The 26,637-nt window shown below is 37.0% G+C and overlaps 1 protein-coding gene across 12 annotated transcripts in view; it reads right to left on the reverse strand.

The window, feature by feature from the left end:
- Positions 1-26,637, reverse strand: part of PAN3 (poly(A) specific ribonuclease subunit PAN3) — a 118,047-nt gene that overhangs the window by 21,080 nt on the left and 70,330 nt on the right. For 8 of the 12 annotated variants that reach the window (XR_004478083.2, XR_004478082.2, XM_033409383.2 and 5 more), the window contains 8 exons: positions 15,068-15,315; positions 13,883-13,939; positions 12,587-12,691; positions 11,710-11,767; positions 4,861-5,022; positions 4,177-4,293; positions 3,988-4,089; positions 681-846 (listed from right to left, as the gene is read on the reverse strand). Coding sequence is in view for 10 of the 12 variants with exons in the window: in XM_033409383.2 (XP_033265274.1) it covers positions 681-846; positions 3,988-4,089; positions 4,177-4,293; positions 4,861-5,022; positions 11,710-11,767; positions 12,587-12,691; positions 13,883-13,939; positions 15,068-15,315 (1,015 nt within the window). In the remaining 2 variants the exon portion in view is untranslated. The remainder of the gene's footprint in view (positions 1-680; positions 847-3,987; positions 4,090-4,176; positions 4,294-4,860; positions 5,023-11,709; positions 11,768-12,586; positions 12,692-13,882; positions 13,940-15,067; positions 15,316-26,637) is intronic. The other 4 variants (XM_033409378.2, XM_004281762.4, XM_033409381.2 and 1 more) reach the window with 1 other exon arrangement.

Below are 26,637 nucleotides of genomic sequence, written 5' to 3' on the forward strand. Positions count from 1 at the left end.
TTACAAATATGGAAAATGGAGATAATAATAGTACCTGTCTCATAGACTGTTGAACACATAGATGTTAATTAAGTAACTAACAGAGCCAGGATATGAACCCAGGTAACCTGGTACTAGACCTTAAGCTCTTCATGCTATGCTACCCAAGACAACTCTCAAAATTTCAGCAACTCAAATAAAACTCTAGTGAAGTCAAGGTCTGTGTTACTTAACCCTTTATCACTGGTTCTCAAAGCATGAAACCCAATCAGCAGCAACAGCATCAGTCACCCAGGCACTTGTTAGAAATGCAAATTCTAAGGCCCCGCCCCAGACTTCCTGAATGAGAACACTGGGGGTGGAGCCCAACAGCCTATGCTAAGCCCTCCAGAATACTGGGACTCGTGACAAAATGTGAGAACCACAGTTGTACACAGAAAAGTTGTACTGACACTGTTTGCTATCCCCCCAACCTTAACCATACATACCTCCCAAACCCTCACACGATCTTGGTTAATAACCAGGCATCTTATTAAGAATTCAACATTTTAAGAAAACTTACAAATGAACTCAAAGTCACGGCAGTTCTTCTGGATGGAATATATGAAAAGGTAGAATTAAAACAAATCATCATGCTATGCTTACTAAGCTGTCATAGGTTAGCTGCTCAATAAAGAAGCCAAAACTCAAAATGCTAGTACCTTGTTTTGCCAGTTATCAGAATCTTTGTTGGGTCCATAACTCGACATGCCAAACCTGCTGTATGAATGGTACGCAATGCAGAGCTCAGTTGGACAATATATGCCCAAATAAGAGATTCTGGCAATAATCCAGCATGCTGTCTGGGCAATGGTCCATCGTGTTGACCTATAAAAGCAAATAAAAAATGGAATCTTCATTTAAATAATTAACTAAAAGACTAAAACATGCAAAGCAAGAAGAATTTAAGAAACAAACCCAAATTTTCTATTTATGATATTATACCTTTATATTGTTAGCAGCAGCAGAGCTCTCACTGAGCTTCTCTTTCCTGTGACCATTATAATTATTGCACAAAAATTATTTAAAGTAAGAATTTATACTTAATTGTGAGCCAAATAAATGAGCTCAGATTAAAAACAGGAACTGCAGAGATTATTTTTCTTAAAGTGTGGCTAACCCTTGCCTATACTACCATTCAGGTGTGTGGCAACTACACACCTGTGGCTTGAGGGAAACTAAAGTCTCTACCATCATTTATGTTGAGTGTTTTCTTATTCTCCTCACACTGCTCAGCCTCCCCTATTATAGCCAAGTCAGTTAGATGAAATGACATCCAATTCACAGAAAACATAAATGTAAAACACTGAAGGTCATTTATGTGTAATGAAGAAACACAAAAATAATCTGGTCTACCATGAAAAGTAATCCTTTTGATTCTATCAACTCTTGTTAAGTGCTTCTTGATACTACTTTCTGGGTCACTGTTAATCAGCAGAAAAGAAGCCGTATAAATTTAATCTTGATTTTGTAATTATTTCAGGGAATATGACTTTATAAATCCAAGTGTTCATATGGTTGTAAACCTTTTCTGAATCAGTTATAAAAGCAACACAGTTAAATGGTTAATTGTGGAGATAATAAATAGCAAATAAGGAAGAGCAAACACAAAATTCAAAAACTGCTATCCCTCAATTTAGACAGAACTAAAGATAATACCATCTGGAAAACAGTGATAGATGACTCAAAAAGTAGCTCCAGTGATAACTGTCAAGACAACATCAAAGACAACCACGAAGAGTTTAAATAAAACTATTTAATAAGTGTGGTAATAAGGAAAAGAAATATTTATAGCAAATATTTATAGCTACATATTCATAGCAAATATTTAGTGCATACTGTGTGCCAGATTCTGTCTAGTTACTTTACCCACATTATGTCATTTTAAACCTCTTATCACAGTCCCTATATGGTACGCTATTATTATTGCCACTTTCTTATTAGAATATTTATTACAATATGCGATTTTTTAGTTTAATTTAGTTTTTAAATTAACAAATTAAATAGTATAAGAAAGCATTATACTTCCATTTATGTCTCTATAAGTTTATACAAGCACTGGCTCTTTTTTCCTTCTTTTTTTAATATTCATATTGGGAAAAAAGAGGATTGCCTTGTATTATATAAATTGTTGTAAATTAAAGTATATATGGTACATTTAGGGAAGTTACTACCATTCAAACAATGCTAGAAAAAGAACTGATTCCTAGGAAAATGTAAACATAATATATCAAATAGTCAGACAACACCAAAAAACAGAATTAAGATTTAAAAAAAAAAAAAACTGGAAAGGAGTGCTATAAATCAGTGGTTCTCAACAGGGGTCCGTGTTGCCCCCTCAGGGACATTTGGAGGTACTTAGAGATACTTTTGGTGTCACAACTGGAGGAGGGGCTGCTCCTGGCATCTAGTGGGTAGATGGCGGGGATGCAGCTGAACACCCAGCGATGCCCAGAACGGCCCCGCACAAATAATTATCCAGCCCCAAATGTCAGCAGTGCTGAGGCTGAGAAACCCAGCTGTAAATTAAAGCCAACAGTCACTTCACAGGTGTTATTACTAAAATAAACTTGAACAACTACAGCTATATTCATCTGTAGGAAAAGTTATACCACATCCCCTTCAACAAAATTATGTATGTGCTACAGATGACATGGCAAAAGGAAACAAATGACCACACTATGTGACCAGATTTTTAATGTGAAACAGCCATGTAACCACAGCTTTCTTCTTTCAACTGTCAGAAAGCACAGTTACAAGTAAACAGAATACATTTTTTATCCATAATGCCAGTTCTTAAAGGAGTCATGATCCAAAAGATACTGGAATGTGGACTCAAGTCTTCTCCCTCCTTACTTCCTCTCAGGATATATTCAGGAAAATCTTTAACAAATTAAAAACCACTGCCAAGAATGTAATGTTTCTTTCCTGCCCCCATACAAGAAAATGATACATACATTTTTCCTGACCCCAAAACATAAACTAATTAATAGACACAACAAAATGGATTTATTTTTACTCTGAAACAACTTACCCTTTAATAATCATTTGTTAGGATGTAATTAAAATATTTTGGTTCTTTGCAATATTTGAACTAAAAAACAATTCTTTAAGTAAATATTAGAAAGGGGCAAAAAAAGAAAATATTCCCCATTTAAGTAAAAGTTACCTGAAAATTTATTTTGAAGACTAGCTCCTTAAGGAACACAGAATCCCACCTTCAAGCAAAAGCATTTGTTTAGGGAAATAATTACATATTGATAAATGACACACCGGCACACTGGAGTATGCAAAACAAAACAAAACACAACAAAAAACCAAGACTAGAAAGAAATATACCAAGAGACGTGCTTTGGGTGGTGAAGTTACAGGGATTACTTTTCAATTTACTGAATTTTCCAAACCATCTTTATTCAGAAAGCATTATATTATAATTTTTTTTTTTTTTTTTTGTGGTACGCGGGCCTCTCACTGTTGTGGCCTCTCCCGTTGCGGAGCACAGGCTCCGGACGCGCAGGCTCAGTGGCCATGGCTCACGGGCCCAGCTGCTCCATGGCATGTGGGATCTTCCCGGTCCGGGGCACGAACCCGCGTCCCCTGCATCGGCAGGCGGACTCTGAACCACTGTGCCACCAGGGAAGCCCCAGAAAGCATTATATTTTTTAAAGAAAAAAAATTTTAAGAGGAAAAAAAGCCTTTTATCGTGTTCTCAGCTACTTAAATTTCAGGTATTTACATGAGTCTTTCATAACCCACCTTCATCTCAGTCTATACATGTACATAACATGTTATTTCCTAACTTGTTACATACTGACTCCATTTCTTTAAGGTATTTCTTTTTTAAATGCAATAGGGTCTTTACGCTGAATGATTACAGGGCTAAATTTACATGTGTTTTAAAATACAAAACTACTCTTCCACAGAGCAAAGGCATCTGTCAAACACAGCTTGCTTGAATCTTTTTCTTACCCCACTTTCTCTTTGTGAAATAGGCATCCGCATTAGGGTCATTGAAGTGTCTGCTCATCATAGTCTCTCCTCCAGCGTGGAAATCATATGCAAACACAAGAGCTTAAAATAAAACACAAACACTCATTACTGCAATCTGGCTTCAAATAATGAAGCCCACTAGCAAAAAGACCATTACAAGTCACTCACAAGGCTCTGCAAAAGCTTTAGTGGTAAACACTTCACGCAAGGTCACGATATTTGAGTGCTGGATTTTCTTCCACATGTCCACCAATACCATGCACTTTGTGTTAACAAGACGAAAACCTGAAAAAGAAAAAATTTTCTGCTAACCTGTAAATGACATCTCCCCCTTATTTCATCAGAAATGTGCAGAGGGCTTCCCTGGTGGCACAGTGGTTAAGAATCCGCCTGCCAGTGCAGGGGACATGGGTTCGAGCCCTGGTCCGGGAAGATCCCACGTGCCACGGAGCAACCAAGCCCGTGCGCCACAACTACTGAGCCTGAGCTCTAGAGCCCACAAGCCACAACTACTGAAGCCCGCGCCTAGAGCCCGTGCTCTGCAACAAGAGAAGCCACCGCAATGAGAAGACCACACGCCGCAACAAAGAGTAGCCCCCGCTCGCCACAACCAGAGAAAGCCTGCACGCAGCAACAAAGACCCAACGCAGCCAAAAATAAATTAATTAATTTTTAAAAAAAGAAATGTGCAGAAAAAGCCATGTTATACATCACTTATGAAATACTAATTTCCAAATGAAATAATATATGTATTATCCTTTAAATTCATGTTAAATAAACTCATTTAGGAATCTATGAATAATCTTAGCCTCACTAATATGCTCCTAAAAGAGGATAATTTATCTTCCTTACCATGTATCCTCCGAAGGCAATAAGGCAGATCATCTTTGCTATTTACAGCTTTGTAGCAGGACGTAATGTATCCAAAATTACTTGATTTCTGTATCCGGTTGGGTGGTGGCAGTGGTTCTAGAGGGAACAGGCTATGGTAGCTGTCAACTTCTGTAGGGACTGCTAGAGTAATTCATAAGAAGATGACTTTAACTTGCAGACATTCACAAATCTCTCAGATCTCAAAGTAATGAAGAAGAAACCAACTCTAAACCAGATATCAAACACACTGTATTCTAGAACAGTGTCAACATTTATAACAATTCTATAGGACACACTCGTCTCACTATCAATAAAAACAGGCATTATAAAACAACAAAAGAACAACTAGATTTCATGCATTCAAAAATATTTGTCTTGGGCTTCCCTGGTGGCGCAGTGGTTGAGAGTCCGCCTGCCGATGCAGGGGACACGGGTTCGTGCCCCGGTCCGGGAAGATTCCACATGCTGCGGAGCGGCTGGGCCCGTGAGCCATGGCCGCTGAGCCTGCGCGTTCGGAGCCTGCGCTCCGCAACGGGAGAGGCCACAGCAGTAAGAGGCCCGCGTACGGCAAAAAAAAAAAAAAAAAAAAAAAAATTTGTCTTTTATAATAGCACACCACTCTTGTTTCTCAGCTGTTAGAAACAATTCGCATTATCACTTATGAGATATTAACCATTTCTGATTCTGATGTAAAATAAAAATCAAGACAGTTTTTGTCTTTAAACATCTTATTTTGTAAAAACATATTTAGACAATGGTGTTAAGTATATGAAATTCTTTTTTAAAGAAACTGAAAACAAATAACAATAAACTGGAGTGTATATGTAATATGTCTGTGTATGTATATCGATTTATATGTACAAATATAGCAATCTGTATCAAACTCTCAAACCATTCATTGGAATAGCACAGTTTGAATACCTAGCAAAACACAAAAGAAAAAAACTAAAACAGCTTTACCACTATGCCTGCCATGTTCCCCTGTATTTCCTATTAAGAAATACAAGTGAAACGACATTAAGAAATTCCAGAAGACAGGTCCAAAATGACCCCTCTGCCTTTACCAAATATTTACACTCATTATCTCTTAGTTCTTGAAACAATTCTATGAGATAGGATTCCCTATTTCATAAACAAGGAAAGTGAAAATCACACATCTAGAGAGATAGTTGAGATGCAAACCCAGGATTCTGATTCTGTAGTCTTGTGCTCTTAACCCCTAGATCGAATTTTGACCGTAGTGAAAAATAAACATCAATTCATTGTTAACTTTCAAACCAAGGTCAAGGCATGTTCTATGGAAGAAAGGCGGTATAAGGGAAATACACACACAAGTGAATATAGCTGTAACTTTTGCCCATTTACTATTTTTTATTTGAACAATCAGTTCAATTTCCACAAAGAAACAAATGATGAATAAATGTTGTTTCCTAGTTTTTTGATAAGGAGCACTTAATAAGGGAATTAATTTCAAATTAGTAAAAATATATTGAGTATCCACTATGTATTAGTGAACACATATTAATGAAATACGGGTTCTTATCAAGAGGCTTAGAGAAAAAGGATTGAGATTTACATAAAACAATACAGTACCAAGCAAAATAGCTTTTAAAAAAGTACAATTCACCATGGCACTGGTTCTTAAACTCTAGCACCCTTCAGAATTACCTAGAGGCTTGTTAAAACACAGTTTGCTGGGTCCCATGCCCAGAGTTTTGAGTCAGTAAGTAGGTCTAAACCAGGGCCCAAGGATTTGCGATTCTAACAAGTTCCCAGGTGATAATGAAAAGTTGCTGTTGGGTCACGTGCTCTGAGAACCACTACACATGGAAATACAAAGCCATGGAGAGGAAAGCCAGTTCCAAGGATATTAGGAAAGATCTTACAGGAGATCTGGCATGTTTACTACAAAATGATGGATGAGACTGCTTCCAGTGAGCTAAAACAAATGGAAAGAGTGGTGAGACCAACAGACCAACAACAAGGACTTGAAATTTACTACACCAAACACCGGTGCTCAGAGCATCAGTGTGACAAAGAGACTGTGTGAGGGCCACAATAAGCTAAAAATGTTATGCTCTGAACTCCCTTCTCCCTCTGTCTACTTTTAAGCAAGTCATGAATTCTACACACTGAAGGAAAACAATTGTGCTTCAGTGGAAAACGGTGCACTGTCTAAAGGATAACCCTCTGGCATCTGATTCTGTGGGAGATATTTTACACCTCTGTTAAGCTGTAAATAACTGATAAATACCGCACTGCAAAATAATTCTCGTCTATAGGCAATTCTGTCTGGTGAAGGCTCGACGGACTTCCCTCCTCCCCTGTGGAAAAGACAGTTTACACATTTGTTTCAATATTCCTCATCTATGATGTGTTTTGTAATATAGGACTGGCTCCCTCACAACTTAAATAAAATCTTTAGTACCTTCTCCTTTTTATATCTGTACATCCTGATTTTAACCTTTTTTCGGAAAATCATCTTTTAACCCTACACTTCCCAGTCTACTCTGAAATAATCATATGTGGCCTAATATTAACCTTGAAAACCAATGTTTCCCTTAATAGACAGGAATATTCATTTGTTGTTCTGCTGTTCTTTGTTTCTAGTTCAGTTTAACAAATGCACAAAATTAAGTACCAATAGAGGGAACAGGGGTGTCTCAGTCACCGTTTGGCATCAAAAATCAAAGTAAAGAAAACCAACTCGGAAGATCCCAGACAAATGCACTCCTTAATTTAGCCCAATATTTAGTCTGGGGCTCAGTTCAACCAAATAACATTAAAAATAATGATAAAGAAAATTTTAGTTTCTTTCCTCTATTCAACCCAACGTCCCCTCAAAGAACATAGAGAATGACAGACTGGATCTAAGATACTGAATGTCTGAGGCTCACCATGGTAAACCTATGGCAGAGTTGCTCAAGCTCAGCACTAGTGACATACTGGACCAGACAATCCTTTGCTGTCGGGGACTGTCCTGTGCACTGTAGGGTATTTAGCAGCACCCGTGGCCTCAACCCACTAGTAGCCAGTAGCACCCCGCTGCCAACTGTGACAATCAAAAATGTTCCAGACGTTGCCAAATGACCCAATGACCCATGAGGGGTAAAATCATTCCTGGCTGAGAACCACTGACCTACAGGAAATAAATTATGATTTGAGTTGAGAAGTCCTAATTTGATGGAAGTATGAAGAATAGAAAGGAAAAGGGAAAGGAAAAAGTCAGTAAGACCAAGATTAATAAATGAGTCAAAATGAGTCAAAGGTTAACAGTAAACGTGAGACATAAAAAAGATCAGAGTGAGACAAGCAACAGAAAAAACCACTTATTAAACCTTGTTTGAACGCGGGTGCACAGAATTGGATTAACCACAATCTTTAGTTTGTGACACTCAAATCACTAGCTCATGTCCATGCATGGCCTGCTTTTATTCAGTTAGTTATTCTTAATAATACGGTAAGCATCTGCAAACCTGGCACACAAAACGAAGCCTCAGACCTTGACTTGAATGGTCATCTAAATACATGGTTCTCTACCAACCTCTGCCTTCCTTCTCTCTCTTCCTTCCGTTTTTATATAGTTTCATTATACCTATATGTATTCCTCAAAATTTTATTATGTATATATGCATATACACATGCATTTATTGATAATGTAAATACATATATAAATTTCAACTTTATAAAAAGGTATCATGCTCTATGTAGTCTCTCGCAGCTCACTTTTAAACTTAATATTACATTACTGAGATTCTTCCACATTACTGCTTTCTTTATGAAGTGTACTTTCTTCATTTAAACTGCCATGTAATATTCCATTGTCTGACAGTATCAGTTAATTCACCCACTGTCCTTCAAGATGAGCGTTTGGACTGATCAAAGTTTCTGCTATTGTAAGCAGTGATATTATGGATACTTTATATATTTTCTAGTTAAAAATATATAGTTTACCTGTATCTAGGAGAACTGCTAGATCACAGGGTACACAGATATTCAGCTTCAGGAATTTTCCGAAGTGATAACACATTCACCAATTTATACAACCAACAGCAATGTACTGGAGAACCTGTGGATCCACATCCTACTACTGCACATGGTCAGACTTTCCTATGATATCTTATCTGTCTTTCCCTAATCATCAGTGATGTTCAACATTTCTTCATAGATTTTTCGTTGTATGAATTTCCACTTTCTTGAAATGCCTATTCCTACCTTTTGGCCATTTTTCTGTTTCGTTGTTTTTTTTTTCCAGGCTCTTACTAATTTGTGGTTTTTAATTTCTTTGTCAATTGTGTAAATACCTTCTTCAAGTTTTTTCTTTACTATAGATATCTTTGGAGTGTTTTTAATTTTTTTAATTAATTAATTAATTAATTGAATTTTTGGCTGCCTTGGGTCTTTGTTGCTGCGTGCGTGCTTTCTCTAGTTGCGGCGAGTGGGGGCTCCTCTTTGTGTGGTGCGTGGGCTTCTCGTTGCGGTGGCTTCTCTTGTTGTGGAGCACCAGCTCTAGGTGTGCGGGCTTCAGTAGTTGTGGTGCACAGGCCCAGCCGCTCTGCGGCATGTGGGATCTTCCCGGACCAGGGCTCGAACCCGTGTCCCCTGCATTGGCAGGCAGATTCTTAACCACTGCACCACCAGGGAAGTCCCTTTAACCGTAATTCAGTAAAATTTATCAGTACTTTCTTTAAGAGTCAAGAATTTTTGCCTCCAGTATAGGAAATCTTTCTCTACGGAAAGATTAAATTTACGCATTTGTATTTCATTGTACGAATTTTAAAGTTTTGCTTTTGACATTTAAATTCTTAATCTATTTGGAACTGGTTTTTGCATGTGGTTTGAGATCATGATACAATTGTAACAATACAATCTTTTACCATAAAGAAAACCATTCTTTCCAATGCCTTCCTTTCCCCACTGATTAGCCACCTCTATCACAGAATGTGTCTAGGTTCTCCCTAGTCTGTTCCAGTAATCAATTTGTCTAACCCAGTGCCATTATGACACTGTTTCAGTTACTACAGACTCAAACCAAGCCTTCCCTCCCCAATACACCCAGAACCCTAATCATAATCTTCAAAGTGCTTCAGGTAGTCTTGGACCTTTACTCTTTGATATATTTACCATATACTATGAAAAGCTCTGCTATGCTGTAATATAATAAAAAAATAAAATAAAATCTTGATTAGAAGTGTGGAAATTTCAGCCAATCCCCCAACCTTCCACAGAGGAGAGAGAGGTTGGAGACTGAGCCAATCACGAAGAGCCAGAGATTTAATCAATCACACCAAGACAATGAAACATTCATAAGAATTCCTCAACAGAGGGATTCAGAGGGCTTACAGGTTGGTGAGCATGATGAGGTGCTGGGAGGGTGGCATACCTGGAGAGGGCATGGAAGTTCCCCACACCCCACCCTATCCCCACACTTTGCCCCATATATCTCTTCCATTTGGCTGTTCCTTGAGTTGTACTCTTTATAATAAGCCAGTAACAGTTTACAAAGTGCTTTCCCGAGTTCTGTGAGTCATTCCAGCTAATCGCCAAACCTGAGGGCATATTGTGGAAACCCCCAAATTTGTAGTTGGCCAGAGAGAAGTTTGAGTAGCCTGGGTACCCCATTTCAGCTGGCATCTGAAGAAGGAGTGGTCTTATGGGACTGAGCCCTTAACAATTAAACTGTTAGGACACGAATTAGGTGTCAGAAGTATATGAGTAAGAATAGCTCATGTGCTTTGACTGAAATTATACTGAATCTATAGATTAGTTTACGAAAATGGCAACCATTATGTCCTCCTATTCATGAATATCGTACTTCACTCTCTATATTTATCTTATTTAACACCTTAGTAAATCTCTGCCACTGATATCTTACACATCTTTTGTTCTGCTTATTCCTAGGTACTGATATTCTGAAGCCACTGTAAATAGCATCTTCTAACTTTTTTTTTTTTTTTTTTACCCTAGCTAGGACCTCAAAGACAATGCTTAATAATAAGGAAAATTCCAACGTGAACATTTCAAAGGCTATGACAGGTAAGTTTCCTGCCCAGTCTTAAGACATAACAGCCAGACAGACATATTCCTTTGAACTCTTTAGCGATCAAGAGGATACACAGTGGACTGTGCTGAATTCGTGATTACAACCAGGTGTTTTGAGATTATCGCTACAGCAAATGTATTCCTACTGTATTATTTATAAAGTTTTCCTAAATTACACCACATTTCACTGTGCCTATACCGAATAAGCTAGGCAAAGAGATTTTAATGCTGAGAAACATCATGGTACAGTCAGAAAAACCGAGGTTTAAATTCTGACTCGGTCAGATAATTACTAGCCACTTGTTCTTAGAGGCAAGTTACTTAACCTGCCTGTTAACTTCAGTTTCCTCATACGTAAAACAAAGGTGATAATATTAGTATCTATGCCACAGGAGTTTTGTGAGGAAAAAACTTACACACAGAAAGCCTTAGTACCCTGTCTGGCATGCCGCAGCCTCAATAATAATAACACTCACCTCCCCACCCCTACTTAAGTACCTATACTTCATCGTTTCAAAAGATAATAATATTCTAGTGCACGATGAGGTAAATCACCATGAATTCTAAAACTACCTATTTTTTGGATGAACTAGAATCTTGTCACATGTAGAATTCTTTGAAAAAATACTAGATCAATGGCATCTTGGAATTCTTCTTAAGTAGGTTTCAAATAAATAAATATAGTCATAAAATAGTAATTAGCTAGCTTAAGGCATAAAAACATGTAGGACTACATAAGGATTACACTCTCCTTTAAAAGGAAGCATCAGTCAACTTGCATTTTACCTGGCATATCTGCTTGATCAATCTGAGCCATTGTTATTAAATGTCTGTTAATCAGCTCCTAAGAAAAGAAAACAAGTATATTTACATCTAAACACAACTTCTGAAATCTGGACTTTCTATTGCAACTGAAGAGCCTGAGTACTAATATTTTTGGCATGTGTACTTTTTAATGTTGGTATCAGGACATAACATTTCCAATAATGTGAAATGTCTAAATTCCAGTCCTGGATAGACCTGCCCATCGCTAAGGTTGGTTTCAAGTAGCAGTGCTATAACCCAGAGCATACGGCTAGCTCTGTGGCCAAGCTCGTCGATAATTCACTCTACAAACATTATACTGGTGCAACTGACTTCTGTGAAATAAAAACATTTCTGAGAATCGAAGAGTAAAGTAAAATTCTACATATCAAATAATACCTGTTTAACACTGCCAAAAAAAACTAAATAATTTTATAAAACCTACTTTACAGAAAACATTGAGCTGCCTTAAAAATGAAGTTCATTTCTAGGCCAAATTACTTATTAGCCAACTACTACAGATATTAGCAAAAAGTTGTCTAGTGGTTAGAAACCATTTAAATTATTTATTTATATACTTCAGAGACCTTCCAGTGCACAGGAGGTGCCGTGCAAAAAGGTGGCCCATTTAAATAGCTACTCCGTGTTCTACATCTGAACACAGTTACTTGCAATTTTCTTTAAAAATGGGTTTCCTTAAATAAATATCAATTAGTCTCATAAACTGTAAATTCTATCTTCTTTATTACAGCATATTTGATTAAGTAATACAATTTGAAAGGAGCTCTGTTCTTTCTCCAGTTCTTTGCTAAAGCACGAAAGACATTAAGTATTTCCACCCCGAACTCTGAAAGCATACCTGTCGGAGTTCATCAGCCATGAAGAAGGAAGGTGCATTTGCTTTTGGTTGCATATAAGCAACATGAGGTGCAGTTGGAGGATAAATATGGTAGTTTGGAAAAACCTGAAAGATAGGAAGGGGGAAAATACCATGATCAATTGATAAGCTTTATCATTATTTCGGTAAAGTTTTAATCTTTAAATGACAGTGACAAATGGATACTTTTAATCTTTAAATAATAGTGAATTAAACACCTGAGAAAAGCTATTATTAGTACACCTTCTGAATGATTTCATTTTTTAAATAATCTTTATTGGAATAACAAGTTTTTAAAAATCTAATGAGAAAGGAAACATTTCTTCAGATACAGTAAAATTTCAGCTCCAATGAGAGGCAAAAGGAGCTCTTTGTAAGCATTTTTTTAAGGCAGCTGGAAGAGAGGAAGAAAGTAGATATTCACGGTGCTTGGGCACAGTCAGATCATGTAGTAACTCTGCCGTGGACGCCCAAAGAACTGTCCTCTTTAAGGGTTTCTAGCGACCAAACTAAACAAAATGTTATCTAGATACTTAACACTTCAAACTAGAACAGAAAAGAGGACCAACATACTCTGGGTCAGCCGTGGAGGTGAACAGAAGGGTATGACAATATACCTTCCAATCAAACTACAACAAAGTTACTAAATTCTGCTTCCAGCTTCTTGTCTTTGCCTCTTCCAATTGGAATCTTCTCACCACCCCGCTTTTTTCCCTTTTTCCTCTGCCTCTCCTTCCCTTCAACTGGTCCACGATACAAAATCAAGTACATCCTAAAATATCTTTTGTTTTATTCTTTCATTTTTAAAGCCAAAACAAACATTTTTTTTTCTCTTTTAAAAATGAATTCATTTGATTTCTGTTGCCCTCATGTGGCTCTTCTGCTCTGGACCTCAACCAGGAAGTGATTTTGCAATACCTGTAAGGTCTCCTTTAACCTATACCTGAAGGGACAAGAGTGCCTCCTTTTTCTTGCCTTGGTTTCCTTATATCAGGTAGTATAGTTGGGCATGACTACCTCAGGATTACCAGGAGCATATTTTTAAGAGTGGTTTGAAGGGTAAAAACATTACAAAAATGTGCCACATATAATCTCCACAAAAACAGCTGAGTCAGTTTTGTGACAAAAGAACCTCTTCATAGATTAAACTAACTTTTTTCTACAAATATGATAAAATAAAAAACGTAAATAATGATAAAATATAATAACCCCTCCCCCCAAAAGTAAAACATTGATGGAATTCTTACTTGAAAGAACCAAGGAAAGTCTCTACTCTACCTCAATTATTTGACCTTCAGTTCGGCAAGCTGTTCTGTGATAACTTTTGAAAGATCTCTGACCAAAAACAAAACAAAACAAGAAACTATTAGCTATTTTATTATTTTTTAGAAAGCATTTTACATGATTTACAAGTACTTCTACCAATGTTTTCACATTTACTTCTCATACGATGGTCGTGTGCTTAACCTCATTTACGATCGGGGGACCAGTCTCAGAGGTACTAAGATTCAAGAGTCACAAAACAATGGCAGAACTGGGACTCTTAAAAAGGAAAAATAAAAATCTGTTGTCTTTCCACTCAAACTGCCTTTTAGTAAAATATTAAATGTAATCAAAATAAACCATTAATTTAACTTATGGGGTCAAAATCTGCTTACCAAAATCCAAACATACTTTTCATCTAAGCCTGTCAGTTATGATTTTGTCAAATATCTACAGTTTAGACCAGCATTCATATTTTAATGGAATTTGGCTTTCTTACTCATGAGATCTTCATCTACTACTTATTTTTCTATAGCTAAATAATTTTTGAACATGGACAAAATTATGAAACTAAAAGTGTACAATTTATGGAACATGACGCTTCCCTCTCGGCCCCTCCCCCCCTACAGTCCTTTGGTAGCTCTTTCCTTACCCATAATCAGGGCTCCCTGAACGTCCTCCCTCCTTACCAGTGACCCATGCTGGAGGCCTCCTATCACTGTGTCCTCCACCATCCAGAGTTCTAGCTATTAAATCACTGCCTCGCCTGAGCAAGCATTTATCATCGGTTTGCTCTCAGCAACTACTGATAAGAATTCATCTACTTCTCTAACTACTTTCTCTAACTTCAGAGGTGAAACTACCTGTATCTACAAACAAAAGTCAGCAAACATCAACACCAGCTAGCACAAGTACTAGGTAACCCCATAAGCAAAACATGCCATAAAGTAATAAACTAGAGCTTAAATATAACTTCCGATTACAAGCAGATTTGGCCAAAACTAGAGATATTATTAATGCAGAAACAGATTACTTTGAACAGGTAAGAAGAGACTGGAATTATCATCAAAGTCAGAAATTAATTACTTTTTCACATCACAGTATAAAGATACAGGACTGGGTAAACCTCCTCGTTAATCTCATTAATAAGAAGAAGCTGTTATAAGAGCCCTCTCTTTTCTCCTTTAAATGCAGACATACCATTCCAGTCAAAGGTGCTGGAGTTGTGTCTGTATAGAAGTAAGTCGTCCCACCGACAGTTTCCTTTTGGATCACCTGACCAGAAGATGGAGTCTGAGAGACAGGATTATTAACAGGTGTAGAGGCACTAGAAGGCACCAAGTAATTGGCTGGATTTGGAGTGTGACTTCTTCTTCTGGGAGCAGGAGAAGTATGTGGAGTGATCTTGGGGGAGTGCAGAGGGGAAGATCCAGCAGACAATGACATTCCTGAAGAAGATGTAAAAATGTTTCTTAGAAAGCAAAAACTGGTTTCAGAGAGAAAAATCTGGAAAATAAAATGCAAATGTTCATTTGGAAGAAACATCTTTAGCAAAATTCTTTAAGTTCAAAAATAAAAGACAATTTTGTCTCGTTTTAGAGAAAGCTCTGATTAAAAGCAAATGTAAAGAATTTCTTTTTTTCAAATATAGTCATTCCCAAATAAATTAGGATATTTACTGTAAGAATACGTCTCCTCCATATCAAGGTTTACATGAGAAACTTCAATAATAAGAATTATTGATAATTTAATAAATTAATCAAAAAGTGAGAAATAACTGAGACTCTATAAAATTATGCCTTTTATAAAAGCCTTTCTTTAATAAAAGGCATAATTCCTTTTTTGTAATGAATCATTTAAAACTATGGCTATTAACAATACAAATATCACATACCCCTAAAATATTTTACTATCAAAAAATAAAATTATTTAATGAGATTTATTAGATTTCTTTTGGCCAAATACTACTAACAGAATGGTTTGAAAAAGCAAAAAAAAAAACTAAGTCTAGTCTTAGTTGAAATACATGGCCGCTTAAATACCGTATTTTTTTTAAAATCAAGACGTATACTATTTTGATGCCTTTTGTCTTTAAACAGGCATACGCTATATAGTAGACAACTGAAAATTTCTGCAGATGCATACTCTGCTCTAGTGTGAGTTTTACCTAAACACAACTAGCAAGAAACCATTGTATGCAGAGCATCCTCTATCATGAATCTATGGTGGAGAAAGGGAAAGGACAATTGTCTTCAACCCTCAGGAGATTCCAAGCTATCTGAGAAAACAAGGCCAGGTCACATGTAAAAGACATAAAATGGCTTACAGAAACACTCAAATAGAAACGAATGTACTGTCAACTCCATGCCTCCATACAGATGGAATGCAAATTAAGTAAAACCAGGCACAGTTTAGTCAAAGGCTTAATGGAGGCGATCAGTTCTGAGCAGAGACTGAAAATGGTTTCTCCAGCCACAGTTAGTTACACTTCCTGAAAGAATTAGCTTATCCAGGAGCTATTTTCTGGCTATTTGGGAAACAACTGAAAAACTTCACCTTTGAAATAATATGCCATCTCACGATTCAAGAAAAAAGTTACCAAAATGCTTCTGGTCACAGAAATATGATTAACAGGGATATGAATTTCAATTGCTAAGAATTCATAAAACACGAACACTGTTTTTTGAAAAGATGTAGGTGAATAAAAATAAGGTTGAGAACTGAGATAATACTTATTTTTACTCTGGATAGCCCTCTGTATTTTCTAAAGAGCCCTGACATAATTATTTTGTCTGATTTTCTGAGCAACGAAGGTAGCTCAGGTAACAAGCACCGCAGTACAGATGAGAAATTTACACACAGGGGGGTTGCTATCTGACCAAGGACATATGTGCACAGCCAACAGCAAAGCCAGGCTTCAAACCCAAGTCTCCAAACTTCCAGTTTAATACTCTTCCTGCTATAACACAATGTCTACTGCACTGACATTAAAATAGGCCAGGAATTTCGCAAGTATGTCTTAAATACATCTAAGAGAAACTTTAAAAGTCTAAAACCCTTTAGAAAAATACTTATAAGGAAGCCAAGCTATTATATTAACATATGAGCCTAATTTTTAAAACTCATGATTCTTTTTTTTTTTGTGGTACGCAGGCCTCTCACTGTTGTGGCCTCTCCCGTTGCGGAGCACAGGCTCTGGACGCGCAGGCTCAGCGGTCATGGCTCACGGGCCCAGCCGCTCCACGGCATGGGGGATCTTCCCAGACCGGGGCACAAACCCATGTCCCTTGCATCGGCAGGCAGACTCTCAACCACTGCGCCACCAGGGAAGCCCTACATATGAGCCTAATTTTTAAAAAACTTTTCCAGAGTTCTGTATTTTTTCTAACTCTGTATATTATACATTTAATTGTAGGTCAATCCATACTGCAAAAATTGGGAGGATTATTCAACTATTTTCAAAAGATACATACTCCCCACTCATCTAATATGAAATGCATCTACAGTTTTCCTAAAGCTAGTCTCTAAGCCCTTCCAATATAAAACTGGCCAAGTCACCAAAAATGAGTAAATTTGTTTACTACCTTTAAATTAATAACAGCAGCAAATACAGCTACCAATTCTTAAGCACTTTCCATATGTCAGGCAGTAATAAAAGTGCTTCACATACACGACTATTTAATCCTCACAACAACCCTGTGAGGTAGGTATATCAACAGTCACCTCACAGAGGAAGAAACTAACTTAAAAATAATTTTTAAAAATTTATTGTAAGGGCAAATACAGGTTACTGAACAAAAGAATCAAGATTGAAACTCAGGTCTATTTGATTCCAAAGCCTGTGCTCTTAGCCAATATCTAATACAGCTGCCCAACCCCTAAGCCATACACCAGAGAACAGAAAGGGGGTCCATTACACTTAGGAGCGTTAGTGTGACAACTTAAACGACGTGTGGGAGCAGGGTAGGGGAAGTGGGGTGCAGCAGGAGAGGAGGGGAAGAGTCTGGCACCAGAGCAGGCGTACAAGTGAAACAAAAGGTAGAATCTCTCCTTAAGGCAAAATACGAGGAAAAAGACTACCAAAAACAATCTAGTAGAATTTACAGGTTGTAAGTTACAAGCTCTCTCTTCAGAATTTTAAATTTTGTGGCTATTCTAGTACAAAGTTTCAGCACTGAAATCTGAGTTAATATATCTGAGCTGAGGCTGGCTGGCATGATCTAAACACATACAAAATAAAACATGTAAAACAGTAATAAGGATCACCACCCATAAGGGTAACAGAATATTTAAGTTGTATGGGAAGCTAGAAAGGAAACTGACCTCTAAGTTACTGAAACATCCAGCCACAAAAGGCATAGCTTTGTGCCACCAAAATATTTTGCAAACATGTTGAAGAATCGAGTAAAATACACACAAAGCTGCTTGGAGAGAGTTATTCTGTACTTGGTATTGTGAAGACGATAAGCACAACACACTTAATATTAACTGCCTGCATGTAACACTAAATTACAGACAGCACAAAGGAGCAGAACCTTACTACAGAAATCAGTAACTAAAAATCAAAGTGAAGTAGAATGAACAGATTCCATTTCATCTCTCTTGCATGTAAATACTCCTTTATAAGTTCCATCTTCCCTTATATGGGGGGGTGGAGGCAGGGGCGCTACTTGTGGTTATTACAACAGTTTGCTATTAATTAGTACTCAATCACATGAACACGTATGCAAACATAGCAACACACTGAGGATACCATGAGAGACAAACAAGAAGAATGAAAATCTGTATTTTAAAAAAAATCTGAATTAAAAATATTTAATTTGTGTATTTATTTTTTGCATTACTTTTGTAATTAACTCTTAAAATGACATTTTGGTGAGATCATATACAATAATTACACTGTAATTTCTTATTAAGTGAATATGCAAACTGAGATATTTAAGTCATGTGTAAGTTAATCGCTTTAGAACATTCGAACAAATCCTTCTTAAAAGTACCCAATTCAAAGAAAAGTGAGGAACAATACAGAAATGCCCACTGGACGAATTAACCAGAGCAATGAACAAAATAAATGAAATTTTTAAAATTTAAGGTTAACTTATCAAGGTAAAAGTATCAGTGTTTCTGGATGACATAATTCTATACCTGAAAAACCCAAGGAAACAAACAAACAAAAAAGACTCTTGTAAATAATGACAGAATGCATAAAGTAAATGGCTCCAGTATTACAAAATACCAAATGAATCGTTCCTAAATACAAACAGCCACCTAAGACAATCATATTTCTGGGAAATCAGAGACTGAGCTAAATAAAACAAATACCCTCCCTCAACCCCAACCAAAACTATGAGCACATAGAACTGCACGATAAAATACAATACCCACATTTAAAAACATAGCTGAAATCAAAAGAATAGCAACAGAAGCAAAAACTCCAAGAGCAAGAAATTAAGGCAAAATTGTGAACTAGAGATTATACTGTGGGAACTTTGGAAAACCACATCCCAGGCCAGATATAGTGTCTACAAGTTAAGGCTTCCATGTTCACATAGGCATATGAAACATGGCCTTCAGCACATAAAATGTGGAGAATGAAATTCAAATCCCAGTGTAAAGCCAGGAGTCTGGAAAAGCTGTACCATCAGGCAATGGTGGAGGAGAAAACTGCTACCTGTCAGCCCACAGGCAATAGGTAGGCTTGTCTGTGGAACAGAGATGGAGGAAAGGAAGAGGGCTTGGCGCGTGGTGGGGGGGGTTCAAGAGAAATGGAAACCTAATGCCTGCACCATGCACAGGTGCAGGAGAGAAAAAGCCCCAGGAGATTCTGTGTGATAGGGATCCCAGTGGGTAATTATAAAACTTAAACTGCACTGGCAATGGACACCTGGGTAAAGCAAACACCAACTATTTCGACAAACAAACAAACAAACATGATCTCTCCCCAGAAAATAATCCCATGTGAAAAGAACTCCCAAAATGAGAATCAAATATGCACAATACATTGAGAATTAGCACCCTGAAAACAATGAATCCCAGATAACAGAACCCTATAAAGGAGATTTTAAAAACCCTACAACTAAAATGATTAAGGACATGAAAGAAGTGACAAACATTTGGCCTCTCCCGTTGCGAAGCACAGGCTCCGGACGCGCAGGCTCAGCGGCCATGGCTCACGGGCCCAGCCGCTCCACGGCATGTGGGATCTTCCTGGACCGGGGCACGAACCCGTGTCCCCTGCATCGGCAGGCGGACTCTCAACCACTGCGCCACCACGGAAGTCCCATTTGTCCTTCTTAAACAGAACTATATTCTATAAGAGTAAAAATTATAACCATTAAAATTAAAGGAGAAAAAACTTAACAGGTGAGTTAAATAGCAAGGTAGACACAAAGACAAGAAAAGTAAACCAGAGAAGAATCTAGAAACAAAGCTTGGAAAATATAAAAGACTGGTTAAGATACACAGAAGGTAGAATGAGAAGGCAAATTTCCAGGATAAAGAAAATACTGGAGAAGCAATATTCGAAGAAAAGCTTTGGGATATTCAAGAACTAGGAAATCCTCATTCCAGAAATCCTAAACAAGAGTCCTGAACAGAATAAGTAAAAACAAGTCCCTTTCAATCAATCAGGTGAAACTGTTGCATGCCAAAGATAAAGAGAAAAACCTAAAAAGCTACAAAAGCAAAAAAAGACAAATTATCTTTAAAAAAAAAAAAGGACAATTACATTCACAGGAGACTGATCAGCAACACTAGACAATGAAAAAATGTGCTCAAAGTAAGGGAAATAAATGTCATCTTAAAGTTTATGCACAATTTGCAAGTGAGGGGAAAAGTAAAGACATTTTTAAGGTCACTCACATCTCCTTGGCAAAAGAACAATTAAATGATCCACTTCAATACAGAAGAAAACTCCTTCCCCCAAAAAGCACAGAATAAAAGAATGTATGGGTAAATCTGAACAAGCACTGACAGTGAAACAATTAGGCTGAGATAGGTTCAAGTCAAAGTGTAATTAAAATTCTAGGTTACTGTAACACTGAAAGAGGGCAGGAAGGACTTCAACAAGTTCATACTGAGTAAAGCATGCATGGTAAAATTCTAGGGGTGACCATACACAAAACCAAAACACAGTACGTAACATCCAACCTCTACCCTACACCGTACACAAAAATTACCTCAAAAATCTAAATGCAGGAACTAACCTATAAAACTCTAAGAAAACCAGCATATACTTCATGATCTTCAGCTAAACAAGTGTTTCTTAAGTTGACACCTAAAGCACACATAACCAAGGGAAAAAGAAAAAGAAATTAGACTTCACTAAAATTTTAAACTTTTTGTACTTCAGAGGAAACCATCAAGAAAGTGAAAAGCCAACCCACAGAATGGGAGAAAATATTTACAAATCATATATTCAGTAAAGGTCCAGTATATAGAATATATAAAGAACTCTTATAACTCAACAACAAAAATAACCAAATTTTAAAATTGGCGAAGGATTTGCATAGACATTTTTCCAAAGAAGATAAACAAATGGCCAATAAGCAGGTAAAAAGCAGCTCAACATCATTAGGAACATGCAAATCAAAACCACAGTGATACCACATTATACCTACTATGACAGCTATAATCAAAAATAAGAACAATAACAAGTGTTAATGAGGAAGTGGAGAAAACGAAATCCTTAACACATTGCTGGTGGGAGTGTAAAATAATGCAATCACTCTGAAAACAGTCTGGCAGTTCCTCAAACTGTTAAACACCAGTAATTCTACTCCTAAGTATGTTACCCAAGATAACTGAAAACATTATCTTCACACAAAAACCAGTACATGACTGTTCAAAGCAGCACTATGCATAATAGTCAGAAAGTGGAAACAACTCAAATGTCTATCAACTGATAAACGGGTGAACAAAATGTGATCTCGCCTCTACTATGGAATACTATTCACCTGTATGAAGGAAAAAAATACTGATTCATGCAACAACATGGATGAAGCTTGAAAACACTGTTAAGCGAAAGAAGCCGGAGACAAAAAAGCCACACGTTGTATGATTCTATTTACATAAAACGGCCAGAAGAGGCAAATCCATACGGACATAACGTAAATTCGTGGTTTCCAAGGACTGAGGAGGGGGGAAATGGGGAGTGACTACTAATAGGAAGGTATGAAGTTTCTTTTTAGGGTTATGAAAATGCTGTGGAATTAGACTATGATGATGGTTGCACAGTCTTGAGAGTATACTAAACACCACTGAATTGTACACTGTAGAAGAGTGAAGTTTATGATATGTGAATTACATCTCAACAAAAATAGTTAATACCTAAATTATTGCTGCAGGTGAGGGGAGAAGGATCAAGAAAACTCCATTAATCCAATGGGCGTATGGGGTGGGGGGTGGGGGAGAGAGGGAGTGAGTGTGTGTGTGTGTGTGTGTGTGTGTGTGTGTGTGTGTGTGTGTGTGTGTGTGTGTGTGTGTGTGTGTGTTGGAGAGGGGGGAGAGACAAACAGATTGCAAAAAACAAAATTCCACTTACATTAACTAGCAATAAAAACCTAAAATATCTAGGCACAAACTTACCCAGGATGTGCAGGACTTACATGAAGAAAAAGGTAAAACTCTACTGTCAGAAACAAAAGATAACTTGAACAAAAGAAAATAAATACCTGTACCTATTTGTTGTAAAAATGTCAATTCTACCCCAAACTAATCTAAAAGCATAATGCTAGCTCAATAAGAAAACCAACATAATTTTTTTTATTTAGCCAAACCAATTATATTCATTGGAAAAATAAGCAGTAAGATAGCCAGGAAAATTACTAAAGTAAAGCAAGTACAGAGGAAGAACAAAAAAAAAAAAAGAAGAAGAAAGAAGACTGAAAAAGTAAAAGGAAGAAAAAAGTACTGTATAAGGTCACTGGATACTAAAAAAGTGATGAAAGCTATAGTAACAAAAATATTGGATAAAGGCTCCCATGAACAGTGGGTCAACACAACAGAATAAGCATGAAACTTGACCCCAAATATATATGAAAAAATAAGCATAAGATAAAACTTCAGGGGAGGAGATGGACAGTAGTCAGATATGCCAACTTACTAGCCATCCCTAAATGACGAATTGAGTAAAGATAAAAGCAAACAGATGGTTATTTAGATAAAATAAATAAAAGTGACTCACCCTTCCATTCATTACACCCATAAAAAAAACAAATAAATATTCAGATTTAATATTTAAGAGTTTAAAACGAAAAGTATCTCAAAGAACATTTTTTTAAATATAATGTTATGAAGACATACAAAACACAAAGGTCAAAATAGAATTTAACTTCTTCAAAAAATGAATATTTCTACACAGCAAAAAAAAGATATTTGCAACACTTAGTAAAAGGCTAATCATCTTATTATATAGTTCTTAAAATCATTAAGAAAATAGAAAGCAACCAATAGAAAATGGACAAATTATACAAGTAGTCAGTCTGCAGAAAAGAAAATTAAATGCCTCAAACATATAAAAAGATGCTAATATTCACTGATAATTAAAAGAGATGCAAAGTAAAGCCAGCGTATCATTGGCTCAGACTGGCGTAGATTAAAAAGTTTATTTAGACAATTATTAAAAGGGTGGATGGCATATAAATACTGTCATACATTTTTCATGTCGATTGTTACAATCTCTTTTGGAAGAATATTTGGCAATACCTATCAACTAAAACCTTTTAATTGGCATGATAATGATAAACAATTCAAACTAAAAATGTCATAAAATGAAAAATAAAAGCTATAAACTCCATTAAAGTGTATATTTTTGTCTTGCTCATCTTTGAGGCCCTCAGAAGTCGCTGAATAAATGCCTCATGAACAAATGCTAAGGTCGCTTTTAAATCCCTTCTAGGAAAAACAAATGTAATATTTTCTTCTCTCAAAGAATTTTTTAAAAGGTGTCCTCTCAGATACAAATGTATCTAAGATGCCAGAGCGAAGATCCTCCTAAATATGAAAACATTAGGAGCATCCCTTTTAAAATCAGGTACAAGACAAAAATGTCAACTATGATTTCTTCTGTACAATCCCATACTAAAGGCCCTGGCCAATGCAAGAAAACAACAGAAAAAAGATTACAAAGGAAGAGATTATTATCATTATTTGCAAGTAAGTGTTCAAATTTTATATACACACACACATATACATATGTATATATACATATAAAATAATCTACAAATTATTAGAAATAGAATGTCTCAAAGTAACCAACACACAAATGTCAATCACATATTTTCACACTAAGAATAATGAACTAGAAAATTTTTATTTTTGAGACGCCAAATTATAATACCAACAATTACCACAAATGTGTCTCAGAATATCTTACAAAATATATGTAATACTTGAACACAGAAAATTATAAAACTTTGTGGAAAGGCATTAAAGAAGACCTGGAGAAAAGAACTGGACAGAGAGCCCATGTTCATGGACAGAAAGACAATACTGAAATCGTGACGATCCTCTTCGATTCATCTAAAGATTCGATACAGCTTCCCTGAAGGCACCAGGCTGCTTCACGGATCCACAAGGCTTGAAGACCGTCCCCTCCTCTGGTACACTCATCAACAACCCTCCTTGTCAACACCGAGCTCTCTAAACCCCACCCTCACAGTAAATTCCAATTCAACTTCTGAAAAATCTTCTTACTCTATAAAAATTCTCCTGATACTCATGTTTAAAAATTATTCCCATCATTTTGTACTTTATCTTTTGCTGCAAGTAGCACACAATGCAAACTGTCTCTTTGCAGGGGAGAACTGCGCCTTAATCCTCTCTGTATTCCCAACTACACACGTAATGGCGCGGTGTCAGCACACAATACATTTATCGAAAAGGAAAAAGAAAGAGGTGAAAGTTTCCTCTTCTTGGTACAGCAATAGCTACAAACAGGAAATGAAGAGTGCCAACACCAGAATTAACTGAGTATAACAAGTTGGGAGGAGAAAAGCAAGTGTTCATGCTATCAAGTGGCATAGATGCCAGCTGTCACTGTTTAAAAGCAAATGTGAGACAAGCAAATGTGAGAGGAAGAGAAGAACCTGAAGAACTTGAGGCGAAGGGCATTCTTGTAACACAGCAGTCTGATTATTCTAGCACCACTCTTTCCAGATCTATGTAGCCTGGGTAAATCTAGGTTACACTAATGCTAACTAAAATTGTTAATGCTGCTGTAACTAAAGTTGTTAACTTTAACAAAGTTCCAATAACCACATTAAATCCTCAGTAATAAACTGTCATGTACGGCTACACTGAAGAGAATGGTTTAGATTAGAAATCACCAAAATATATCTCATACTGAACAGATGAATGAATTAAAGACAAACAGAGGAAGCGTTTTATCTACTTAACAATAGGGCCAGTATTTGGGACCTCATCCAAGAGAAAATCATAGTAAGGAATTTATATGATCATATCCAGGAATACAAAAAACGAAGTTACTACTAAAGATATATTTCTTACTTTACTGATTTTTTTTTAAACCAAATTCCCTAATCACACCCCCTCCCAAATAAAACAATGCACAGTTTATAGCCCAAAAAACAGACACTAAGTTTATACTCCTAAATTCTAACAGGATCTTAAACATACAATGAATTAATAAATCTTTTTCCTTGATATTGCTTATGATAACTTAAAGGGTGGGTATAAAAGGACAACTCTAAAATTGAGATCAGAGCGCTTTTCTCCCCCTCCCTCCGCCACTCACTCTGTCAGTGAGTCAGAGACAAGCTTTATTTCTTAGTCCATTTCTATCCACTAGCTGTTCTTAGCAGGAGGAGAAAGTGAGTCTAAAGAAAGTGTTTAATTGTAATCATTGACAGTTAAGTCTGTAGGTCATGGAGTTCTCTGCAATTTGATGCAACCTGTCAGACAAATCCCCAGGCTACTCTAGACAGCTATCCTATACGCAGGACAGACTTCTACTGTGTAGAACTTTCTGAAATAAAATGTTAAAAATTACAGAACAACATCAGAAATGCATTAAATTCTCCGTATGATGTTGATGACTACTGCATAAATAAAACCGCTTTAAAATATAATCCCTACAGTTTCTCAGTAAATTTAGTAACAAAGATCCTTGACTGGTGTGTGGGGGGGTCCCCCAAGACCACTTCCATGTTCAGAAAGTCACTGGAACTCAGCACAGGGTTGCACTCGCGACTAAGATCTACCACAGCAGTGTAGTAAACGTACACATCCAGATCTCAAGGGGCAAAGACGCAGGTGGAGACTAGAGGGATTCATCTGTGGGCTTCCTTATGCCCCCTTCCTCACGAGGGGTCACACGGCCCACTCTTCGTCCAGGAGCACAAAGGCAATATATCTGCTCAGAGAAGCACCAGGGTTTTTACAGAGAAGCACACACCAGAATCCCACACTCCCGGACGGAAAGCATGTGAGCAGCACAAACCACACTGTTTGCACAGAGTCTAGGAACAGTAAACCACCCTCATCAGTTAGGGAAAAACCGGAACACTCCCCACCTCCGAGGTCCCAGACATCAGCCCAGGGCCAACCTTGCAAGCAGGCTCTGTTAAGTACACTATGTTAGCTCACTTCCGCACATATACCTTAAGTTGTCTACTACAGTACAGCCACCACTTTTTCATAATTCTGCTCTATAGTGTAGTGAATACTGTTACAGACAACTATAAGGGCAAATGTTTTGTTTCTTACATCTAAACGTACCTCAGGGAAGAGGGAGGAGGGGGAAAAGTAAG

This window comes from Orcinus orca, chromosome 18, assembly GCF_937001465.1.
Source record: "Orcinus orca chromosome 18, mOrcOrc1.1, whole genome shotgun sequence".
NCBI classification, from domain to species: domain Eukaryota; kingdom Metazoa; phylum Chordata; class Mammalia; order Artiodactyla; family Delphinidae; genus Orcinus; species Orcinus orca.